This window comes from Chlorella variabilis, assembly GCF_000147415.1.
Source record: "Chlorella variabilis unplaced genomic scaffold CHLNCscaffold_12, whole genome shotgun sequence".
NCBI classification, from domain to species: Eukaryota; Viridiplantae; Chlorophyta; class Trebouxiophyceae; order Chlorellales; family Chlorellaceae; genus Chlorella; species Chlorella variabilis.
In genome coordinates, this window is record NW_005435076.1 from 160424 (window position 1) to 170685 (window position 10262).

General features: G+C 66.4%; 4 protein-coding genes across 4 annotated transcripts in view; 2 read left to right on the forward strand and 2 right to left on the reverse strand.

Moving 5' to 3' along the window:
* Nucleotides 1-4874, reverse strand: part of CHLNCDRAFT_134668 (hypothetical protein) — a gene marked incomplete at both ends in the record, with an annotated part of 5310 nt that extends 436 nt beyond the window's left edge. Inside the window, 12 exons of the mRNA XM_005846973.1 lie at nt 73-485; nt 653-868; nt 995-1322; nt 1548-1760; nt 1938-2280; nt 2440-2602; nt 2767-2896; nt 3102-3264; nt 3415-3573; nt 3742-3965; nt 4146-4589; nt 4857-4874. Coding sequence (XP_005847035.1) covers nt 73-485; nt 653-868; nt 995-1322; nt 1548-1760; nt 1938-2280; nt 2440-2602; nt 2767-2896; nt 3102-3264; nt 3415-3573; nt 3742-3965; nt 4146-4589; nt 4857-4874 — 2814 coding nt within the window. The remainder of the gene's footprint in view (nt 1-72; nt 486-652; nt 869-994; nt 1323-1547; nt 1761-1937; nt 2281-2439; nt 2603-2766; nt 2897-3101; nt 3265-3414; nt 3574-3741; nt 3966-4145; nt 4590-4856) is intronic.
* Nucleotides 4875-5540: 666 nt separating this feature from the next.
* Nucleotides 5541-6327, forward strand: CHLNCDRAFT_24338 (hypothetical protein; the record flags this gene model as incomplete). The annotated part of the gene is made up of 3 exons (XM_005846799.1): nt 5541-5702; nt 5903-5967; nt 6129-6327. Coding segments are annotated over 3 exons (426 nt in total), but the record flags the coding sequence as incomplete, so codon positions are not given.
* Nucleotides 6328-6605: 278 nt separating this feature from the next.
* On the reverse strand, nt 6606-7566 carry CHLNCDRAFT_52708 (hypothetical protein; the record flags this gene model as incomplete). Its single annotated transcript, XM_005846974.1, has 4 exons — nt 6606-6800; nt 6941-7132; nt 7240-7332; nt 7462-7566. The coding sequence occupies 4 exons, from the start codon at nt 7564-7566 to the stop codon at nt 6606-6608; spliced, it is 585 nt and encodes a 194-aa protein (XP_005847036.1).
* Nucleotides 7567-7997: 431 nt separating this feature from the next.
* CHLNCDRAFT_35720 (hypothetical protein) overlaps nt 7998-10262 on the forward strand; it is a 2661-nt gene continuing 396 nt past the window's right edge. Inside the window, exons 1-6 of the mRNA XM_005846800.1 lie at nt 7998-8159; nt 8269-8821; nt 8958-9035; nt 9122-9255; nt 9376-9759; nt 9891-10052. Of these exons, the coding sequence (XP_005846862.1) occupies nt 8071-8159; nt 8269-8821; nt 8958-9035; nt 9122-9255; nt 9376-9759; nt 9891-10052 (1400 nt within the window). The 5' untranslated portion in view covers nt 7998-8070. The remainder of the gene's footprint in view (nt 8160-8268; nt 8822-8957; nt 9036-9121; nt 9256-9375; nt 9760-9890; nt 10053-10262) is intronic.

Below are 10262 nucleotides of genomic sequence, written 5' to 3' on the forward strand. Positions count from 1 at the left end.
CCAGCCCACATAAGATTTGACTGCAACTTGCAGGCGTGCGCCTCCACCCCACCCATCCCATGTGCCGTTCACCTTGAGCAGCGCATACAGCACGTCGGCGAGCTCCGCCAGCCGGTTGGTGGGCAGCGCCCCCGTCACCCCCGCCAGCACCAGGCGCACCAGCAGCGGCGCACGCGGCACCAGCGCCCCCTGCAGGTGCGCCACCGCCTCGGGCGCGCAGGCGCGGTGGGTGGCCGGGTCCAGCAGGCGCACGACAAAGGCCAGGATGGAGCAGCAGGCCTCGCGGTGCTGCACCAGCAGCCCCGCCAGGGCGCTGTCCAGCAGCGCGGCCAGCAGCTGCGGCGTGAGCAGCAGGCGCGGCGCGTAGCTCAGCGCGCGCCCCGCCAGCAAAAAGGTGTCGTCGGCGACGTCGGGGCGCTCGCTGATGTCGTGCAGGCTGTGCAGCATGGAGCAGGCCGCACCCAGCATGCGGCTGAACATGCCGCCTGCGCGGCAGGGGGGGGGGCGGCCAAGCGCATCAGGGAGCGGCGGGGACAGCCTCGTGCTCACATGAGGGCAAGACTCCCCCGCCCAACACCAAGCTGGAAGCCCAGCCGCTGCCCGCCGCTCGCCCCCACCCTTCCAGCCACCCTCCCAGCCCGCCGGTCCTCACCCAGCTCCAGGTCGCGGGCCGGCTCATCCCCAAAGGTCTTGATCAGCTCGCTGGCCACGTACAGGAAGCAGGGCTGGCGGCTGGACTCAAAGCGCTGCGGCAGGCTGGCCACCAGCAGCGGCACGGCGGGGGCGGCGGCCTTGCCCGCGCTGCGCACCGCATAGCGTGGCGCGCGGCAGATGCGCTCAATGGCGGGAGCGTCGCCGGCAAAGCGGTCTGCACAGCAGCGGCGGTGGCGGCGGGTGGGCAAGGCGTATTGGGCTTGGCTGCTGGCTCCAGCAGCAAGCTGCCGCCGCCAACCCAGCGGTGCTCTGCGGTGCCCGCAGGCGCTGTCACGCGCACCTAGGGCGGCCTCGATCCAGGGCCACAGCCGCACCAGCGCCTCTGCCACGTCAGCAGGGTCCTTGACAGCCCTGAACACGGTGGTCACGCGCTCCATCAGCGGCAGCACCAGCGCCAGCTGGGAGCCGGGCGTGGCAGCCGGCGGCGTGGGGGCTGCGCCGCCGCCAGCGGCCGTGGGCGTGCCGGGCCCCGAGCCGCCTGGCTCTGCGGCTGCCGCCTGCAGGATGCCCTGCATCGGCTGCACCACAATGTCCAGCATCTGCTGCACACACTGCTGCCGCTGGCCGTCGGGCAGCGCAGAGGCCACCAGCGTCACGCCCTCTATCAGCTGCAGGCAGGCGGGTGGGCGGGCGGGCGGGGAGCGTCCTGATGAGGGGGAGCGGCATAAGGTCACTGGCCAGGGCTGGAAGCCAGGGCTCAGCTGCTGCCGCACCCTGCCCTCCTATGCTCCCCACACCAGCCTTCATGCCCCACCTAGCATTGCATGAAGCCCCCTACCCACACCCGACTGCTGCTCTGCCCCCCCTAAACACACACACACACCACAGCCCACCTGCTGCACGTCGTCCTCATCCAGGTCCAGCTCCGTCCTGTTCTGCGCCACATCGCCGCTGGCCTGGACCTGGCGGTACAGCCCCATCAGCGCATCCATGGAGCCGCCCCCCGCAAGCAGCGGCGCGCAGCCGTCGCACAGGCGGCGGATGGACAGGGCGGAGGCGGAGGAGGCCTCTGGCTCGCTCAGGAAGCGGGTCAGCATGGTGAGGAGCTGCAGGGGGGAGGGGTGGGGCCCACGAGGGGTGAAGCGCAGGGGCAGGTCAGTTGGGCAGCTACCGCAGTGGCGCAGACTCAGGAGGCCTGCGCGAGGACTCCGAGCAGCGACGCTCCGCTTGCCACGGCTGCCGCGCCCCCCCACCCCACACACACCAGCGCAGCCCGGCCCCACCTGCGACAGCAGCGTGCGCCCCTCCTCGCTGCGCCGCGCCGTGTCTGCCAGCCAGTCGGCATACGCGCCCACAGCCAGGGCCACGGTGTACTGCAGCTGCGCCACCGCCGGCAGCATGGGCAGGCTGCCAAACAGCGACATCATGAGACCGTCGCCGGGCAGCGGCGCGCAGCGGTGCACCGCCCTGATGCAGTACAGCGCCGCCTCCGCGGTGCGCCAGTCAAACTGGCCGCCGCTGGTGACCTGCTTGCTCAGCTCCAGCAGCGGCTCCACCAGCAGCTGCAGCATGCGGCCGCCGCCCAGCACGCTGGCGCAGTCTATCAGCGTGTCGCCCACGGCCACCCTGCAAACAGGAGGGGGATGGAGGCGCGGGGGCGCATGGGTGGCCTGGGCCGCCAGACCGGCAGCACCACACAGCACAGCGGCGCTGCCGTTCCACCCCAAGCTGAGCTGCCCCCTGAACACGCCGCAAGCCAACCCCGCAGTCCCGTCTGCACCCCACCTGGCGCGCTTGAAGTCTGAGCGCTCGTCTCGGTGCCAGGAGTCGAAGTTTTCGTGGAAGCGCACGCGGCCGCGGATGAGCGCCACCAGGCGCTCCAGGGTGGGGGTGAAGAGCGCCACGCGCCGCTGCCGCTCCTCATCCGACACGGGGCCTTCCTCGGACTCTGAGGCATGGGGAGGGGGCGTAGAAGCAGGGGGGTTGAGGCGGGGACAGGGTGGCAGGGAGAGGTGCGACAAACAGCCTGGGAGCCACCCACAAGCCGTCAGTGGCCCCTAGGGTGTGGCACAAGCATGCCGCGCCGGCGCGCGCCGCTGCCCGGCGGCGCACCCAGCGGCTCGGGGTGCAGGCCGATGGTGAGGGCGCGCGAGAGACGGTGCCAGAAGTTGAAGGACATGGAGCAGATGGAGTCGTCGGGGTGGCTGGCCACATCCAGCAGCGCCTCCACGGGGGCGCTCACCTGGCGGGGAGGGGGACGCTGGTGGGGTGACTGTGCGCGGGTGGGGTGTTGGCGGGAATGGACAAACGACACGGGCAGGGCAGGCAGCCAGCCTCCGAGGGGTGCATCTGCCCCCCCTGCCATGCCTGCTTGCCGGTCTGGCCTTGGCGCCACCCATCACCCATCCACCTGCCAGCAGTGCCGCCCTCCCCAGCGCCCCACCCACCTGCGGGCCCCCCTCTGCGATGAGCCCCGTGTAGGCCTCCCCGACCTCGGCAAACAGGCGGGCCATGCCCTTGGCATCCTCCTCGCTGTCGTCGTGCTCGCCCTCGGGCACCCCGCTGGTGCCGTTGCGCTCAGCCAGCGCCTGCTGCAGGCACACGTGGAACCTGCGCCCGGGTGAGTGGGGCATGGCGATGAGGATTAACAAGGGACACAACTCTTTGGAGCACTTGGCCATGGTCAGGGCCCCCACTCCACCCAGCCCCAGCAAACCCAGCCCCACTCCCGCCTGCCGACCGCACCCCCCATCCCCCCACCTGGGCTTGAGCGCCATGACCTCTGGCACAATGAGCTGCACCAGTGGCGCCATGTCGTCCTTGGGGCGCCCCCGCTGGCTGGTGCAGTAGATGAGCTCCACCACAGCATCCACGGCGGAGAAGAAGGTGTCGGCGGAGCGCAGGCCCTCCAGCGCCGCCCTGCGCCAACAACCGGCGCCGGCAGCCCGGTCAGGAGGGGCGGGCCATCCACGCAGCCCTGGCCAAGCACTCCCGGCGCTGAGCGAGGGAAGGGGGACAGCTGCACCAGCAGGCGGCGTTCGGGAGGTCTCGAGTGCCGCTACACCAGCAAGCCAGTACGCCACCCACCTGACCAGCGGGCTCTGCATGAGCATGGGTCCGGTGAGGCCCACGCCCCCCGTCAGCTTCAGCCAGGAGGTGAAGGCGTCCAGCACCTGCTCCTGCGCGCGCGGCAGCGGCGCCGACAGGCAGCCAGACAGTATCTGCAGCGCCTGAGGCGCATACGCCATCATCTCGTCGATCACCGCCCGCCGCCGCTCCGGGCGCACCGCGGGCTGGTAGCTGCTGGCCTCCTGCAGGGCAGCAGGCAGCAGGCAGGCAGGGAGCCAAGGGGCAGGGTTTGGCTTGGGCAAAAAGCACGTAGGTAAACAGCGGCGATCACTACAGCGCAGTGGCAGGGGACGTCAGCAGCGCAAATGCTGCCCTGAATGGCTGCCCACCTCCCCAACCCTACAATACCGGCCCCACCGCACCTGTGGCAGCACGGTGAGCAGCTCCAGCATGCAGGGCAGCGACACAGTCTGCGGCTCGCCGCCCAGCCGCTGCGCCAGCCAGCCCACCACGCCAGAGGGTCCCCACTGCACGGCGGGCAGGTGCGCCGCCAGCGCCGCGACCGCCAGGCACAGCTGCGTGCGCACGGCGGCGCTGCCGCTGCAGTGCTGCACCAGGAGGGCCACCAGCGAGTCGCGCAGCGCACCCGCCGCCCCCGCCGGCAGCTCCTCAAAGTCCCGCTGCACCTTGGTGCGCAGCGTCTGCGCCGCAAAGTAGTGGGCCTCCATGCCCGCCCCCGGCGCGTGCAGAATGTCGTTGGACACCTGCCAGGCCTCGGCCGACTGCTGGAACGCCTCCAGCCACTTGTTGGCCTGATCCTTGACAGCGGGGTCGCCGTGGTACAGCGCTTGCAGCGCGCTCAGCAACTGCAGCGGGGCGACGAGGGAGGAGGGTTGGGGTGGGGGCAGGTTGATCGTGTCAGAGTGCGATGAGGGCGTCATGGGATGAAACCTCATGCAGGGCACGCAGGAAAGCTTAGGTGGTTTGGGCAACATGGCGGCACTGGCGGCTGCAGCGTGCACCGCCAGGTGCTGTGCGCAGGCGTGGCCGCGCGTGCCAGTGGCTCGCATCAGGCAGTCTGATGGCTCAATGCAGGGCACCTACTGCGCCGGCCTGGGTTGGGGCCATCCTACCTGCTGTTGAGTGGCCATTGTCGTCCCCTGCGTCCCCTAGACCCCTACTTGAGCCGCCAGGACTGTGGATTAATCAATGAATGCCTTGGGCTTGGCCTGCCTGCCTCTCAGCGGCACATTGATCAGGCTGCCCGACACCAAGTGCTATACACGCGTGGATGCAGCGAGCGAGACAGATCTGCTGAGTGGAAGAGACACAGAGTGGGCGAATTTGAGCACGCGCGAGACTAGAGTACAGTTGTGGAGTGGGCAGTACAGCGCACCGCAGCAGCACCGGGGCATCGGCAGCAATTCTCGTGCCCCAGCCGCCACCGGTACTGTGAAAAGGCCGCCTCAGGCGCTGCGTGGACTAGCCTAGACCAATGTTCAGAGCGGCAGCAATGGTGTGGCAGCAGCTGCCCAGACCTTGCACCCCGGCAGCAGCAGCGGTGACGCTCAGGGGCCGCCAGCTGCACATCGCCACCACCTGCTGCGCCCCACCGCCTGCTGCGGCTGCTGCGCCGCCAGCAGCCAAGCCGCCACCCATCCCACCCGTGAAGCGGATAACTCGAGGTGTTCACCGCTGCTGGACATACCCTGAGCTGCTAAACGAATGTCAGAAGGGCTTGCATTGGCTGCAACCCTGCTAAGCCTTTGACCCATTTGGTTACCCAGACCAAGACACGTTGCTCCCACGCCGTCCTGACCGCCGTCCTGCCCGCAGACGATGTGGACATTCAGTTTGCGCGCAGCTCTGGCGCGGGCGGCCAGAACGTGAACAAGGTCAATACCAAGGTGGACATGCGGCTACGGCTGGATGCGGCGGCCTGGCTGGATGAGGAGATTAAGGAGGCGGTGCGGCGCGCGGTGAGGCTCTCAGCACCTGCAGCCACTCATGCTGGCCACTCATGTGTGCAGCAAGGACTGGCATCTGAAGAAAGGAACGCAGGGTAGAGCAGAGCAGTAGTAGAGGTGCCAAAGTAATTGTCCCAGGGCCGCATTTTCCAAATGACGCCTGAAAGCAAGGGCCCAGCAGCCACCTCTGCCCACAACACGTGCATGTGCAGGAGAAGAAGCGAATCAACAAGGAAGGGGAGCTGGTCCTCACCTCACAGCGCACGCGGTCGCAAGCGTGAGATCCGCTGGCATGCCATTTGTAAAGGCAGATACCATTTACTGGTTCCCATGATCCGTTGTGCCTGCCTGCCTTCATGCCTTCCCTGCCTGCCCTTCATCTTGCGCGCTTGTTGCTGCTGGGTTGCACCCCTTCCCCGCATCCCTCCCCTGCTGCAGCGACAACGTGGAGGATGCGCTGGCCAAGCTGCAGGAGATTCTGGATGCGGCTTGGAAGTCGGTGCAGCCGATCGAGGAGGACCCCGAGAAGAAGAGGGAGATCCAGAAGCAGCTGGAGCGCGGCAACGAGCGGCGGCTGGTATCCAAGAAGTTCCAGAGCGACAAGAAGAAGGAGCGGCGCGCTAAGATTGACTGGTAGGGACCTGGGCGCTGTTGACATTATTCATTCCCCGACATTCTCAAACTTTAATACATACTCATTTGATATAACAGTTTTCCACCCCTGCCAACGCACCATCCCCAAGCTCTGCCAACACATCATCCCCAACCTGCAACTTTAACACTCAGAAAATTGAAAGAAAAATATCAATGAACAGAATGGGCAGATGGCAACAGCACTACTGTACCAATATTACGCTCAAGATGGGGTGCGAGGCAAGCAGTAATTCATTTTCTTTTCATTTCTTTCATCATTGTTCATTGAAAGAAACCCTTTTTCAACAGCTCCGCCTCCAGCTGCGCCGCGCTTTCAAACTTGACAGCTGGAATGCCGGCCGCCAGCGCGCCGTCCACATTGGCTTGCCTGTCATCCACGAACAGCAGCCGCTCTGGTGGCAGCTGCAGGTGCGACACCACCGCTGCAAAGCTCTCGGGCGACGGCTTGCGCAAACCCTGCATGCCGGTGGCCAGGACGGCATCTGGGCGAGTGTCTGGCAGGTCACTTGATCATTGAGCGCGGGATAAGCGGGGCAAGCCAGTGCATCCGTCGGCGATCGGCGGCAAGAGTGCAGATCATCACATGCAGCTGCCACCAGTGTTTCTCTTGCCTTGAGGGGCCCGTCGCAGCTGATGAAGGTCCAGGCCAGGTAGCGTGACAGGCGCAGCTTCTCCTCAATCAGCTGCCACCAAGCGGGATAGTTGCTGAAGGCATGCACCTTGGCACCACTGGCAGCCAGTCGTTCCAACAGCGCCTGCATGCCATCGAGGTACCTGTAGCAGTCAGCCTGCAGGCAAAAGGGAGAGGGGTGAGCCAGAGATGTTGCTTTCCCTGCGGTGGCCTCACTGTCCTCATTCCAAGGCCATGGTGGTCATGCAGCGGGTTGCTGCTCACCATGTGTTGCTTGAGGGCCGCCCCGTCAACCTCGCGACCGTCTGAGAAGAAGATGCGGAGCAGCTCCTCCTCAGAAATTTCGTCACGCTCAAACTGCATATGGGGTTATGAAGCAGGGGCTATAGTGGAAAGACCGATTGTGGTCAGCCTGGATGCAGGGCTGGCCACGGCACGGATGCCTCAGCTGCCTGGAGATGTTGGTGCCACCAACCCACAGCGCACCTGGATCCAGGCGGAGGGGTGCTTGGCGGCCAGCAGCTCCTTGAACGTGATGCCAAAGAAGCGAGGCATGTCCAAATAGAAGGGATCGTACACAATTGTGTCCATGACGTCTAAGAGCAGCACCGGAGGGGGCGATGGGAAGGCACTAGTGTCCACTGGCCCTGCCGCCACTGCGCCGCCCTGAGCGGCTACGCTCGCCGTGCCTGCCTGCCTTTCTGGGGGCCGCATCATTCGCCTGGGGACGACGAGGCCTCCAGATCTTGTCGTTCCCAACCGTCCTAGACCTCTGCTGCTGGCTGCAAAGGCTGCACACGCGGTCTTCCTCATTCCTATCTCATGTATGGCACCGTTCTCTACCCGACGTCCGTCACTGTTTTGACGGCATTGCCTGATTGCTGCTTTCGATGTTTGTCAAGCTGCTTGAGAGCACGCTAGCGTACGCTAGCGTCCGACGTGGCAAGCCACGCGCGTGCGCACGCAGAGGCTGCATAATAAGGGCAGAGACGCCGGCCTCCACATGAACAGCGCCCGACACTGCAGCTGACACAGGAGGACATCTCGGTAGCCTGGCAGAGAACCCCAGCAGGCCCACCAAGGAGGGTGCGCCTCATGGGGCCACCCCATGGACTCAGCAATGGTTTACCGGGTCCACCTACCGATATTGCACCACAGCTGGGCAGGAGAGGGCTGATAGACCGGTGCGGGAGGGTAGCGGGCGGGAGGCGGCTGAACTGGCGCGCTGCGACTGAAGGTGCCTCCATACCACGTGTGCACAACCCACGCATGCAATGAACTTTTGCACTGCAGGACCGAGTATGTGCGGGTGCTGGAGCAGGCACTGCGGGCGCTGGGATATGAGGAGGTGGCAGCTCAGCTGGAGGCCGCGTCGGGCATCGTGCAGCAGCCGCCTGCTGCCGCCGCGTTTCGCCGCGCCGTTCTGTCCGGCGACTTTGACGATGCCCTGCGGCTGCTGCCGTCTGTTGCGGCAGATGAAGGGGTAATGGATCGCGCAAAATTCCTGCTCCTCAAGCAAAAATACATGGAAGGCGTGCAGCGTGGGCACACCGCCGAGGCACTGCAGGTGCTGCGCCAGGAGCTGCAGCCTCTGCGGGTGCAGCAGCAGGTGCTGCACAGCCTGGCGGCGCTGCTGCTTCGGTCCCCAGCTGCCGCTGGCGCAGCAGGCATGATGGGCTCGCCGCTGGCGCCTGCTGGCGCGGGGACCACCAGTGGCGATAGCGCTGGAGGCGTGAGCCCCGAGCAGCTGGCTGCGGGGAGGGCGGCGTTGTTGGATGAGCTGCAAGACAGTCTGATGCCGAGCCTGCTGATTCCAGAGCGGCGGCTGGAAGGACTGGTGGAGCAGGTGCGGATGCCGCCAGCCCATGCCTGCCCAGGGTGGGCTGGGAATCATTGGGGCATGAGCTGGAGGGGTGATTGGGCGGTGTGCGTGCCCCTCAGCCTGCCGATGCCACCCTTCTCGCCTTCCCTCCTGCCTGCAGGCCCTGGCGAGCCAGCTGGACCACAGCAAGTATCACAACTGCCTGCACACCCGTCTGTCGCTTTTCACAGACTACCAGGTGAGACGCTCGCAACGGGTCCCCTCAGCTGCCACTGCTTCCCCGGGAAGGCTCGCTTCATATGCTTGCACCCCTGCTGCGTGCAGGCTGGCGCGGAGCAGCTGCCCACCGAGCCCAGCCAGGTGCTGGAGGAGCACAGCAGCGAGGTGTGGTGTATTGCTTTCTCACTAGACGGCCGCTGGGCGGCATCGGCGAGCAAAGACGGCACAGCGCTGCTCTGGTGAGCTTCGCTCCTTCTCGGCCCTCAAGTTGCATCACAAGTTGGGGACCGCTGTGGGGGACGCCATGTGGCAGCCAGTCATTGCAGCCGACCTGTAGCGGGCGCCCCGCTGTGCCGCAGGTCTGTGACGAGCAGCGGGCGGCTGGAGGACCCGCGCCTGCTGCTGCGGCAGCCCGTGCCCTGCCAGCTGGTGGCCTTCAGCCCTGACAGCCAACTCATCCTCACCGCCTCCCTTGACTCCAGCGTGCGCCTGCACGAGGTGGCCTCCGCCAGGCAGCTGCGCCAGTTCCCGCAGGGTCAGGAGGCCGTAGTGGCCCTGTCGTGGTTCCCCGGCAGCCAGCTGTTCCTGGTGGCCACACATAAGCAGCTTTCGGTGCTTTCAATCAGCGGGGCGCCGCACCAGCGCCTGCCCTCACCGCATTCATACGTGTATGATGCCGTGGTGGGGCCCGGCGGCACCTGCATCCTCTCTGTGGGCCAGGACCGCAAGATTGCCTTCCAGCGGTGAGCCTGGCGCGTGGGCATGCAGGCATGTGGTGGTGCTGCTGCTGCACAACGGAGGGAGGGTTTCCTTTCGCTGCCTTCTGGCTCCTGTGGCTGCTTGTCACGAGTGCTCAGCATGCACATGCGCGCAGGCTGAGCGACCAGCGTGTGGAGCTGGTGGGCGAGTCTGGCACCGTGACCAGCATGAGCCTCAGCCCCTGCCAGCACTTCCTCACCACCAATCTGGCCGACAACTGCGTCCACCTGTGGCAGCTGCCGCCAGGCCTGGGGGGCCAGCAGGGCACAGCGGGAGGGTACAGCACAAATGGGCTGGCGGGCGGCCTGGGCAGCGGGTCCGGCAGCCCATGCGGTGGCGCCTTCCAGCACCGCCAGGGGCCGGCCTGCGACCCGTTTGATGCGCTGCCCTCGGCGCCCCTGCTGGAGTTCCGCATGGCTGATGCCAGGTGAGGCGTGCGGCAGTGTGCGGAGGGCTTCGCGAGGCAGGCTGGTCTGTGAACCGCTGC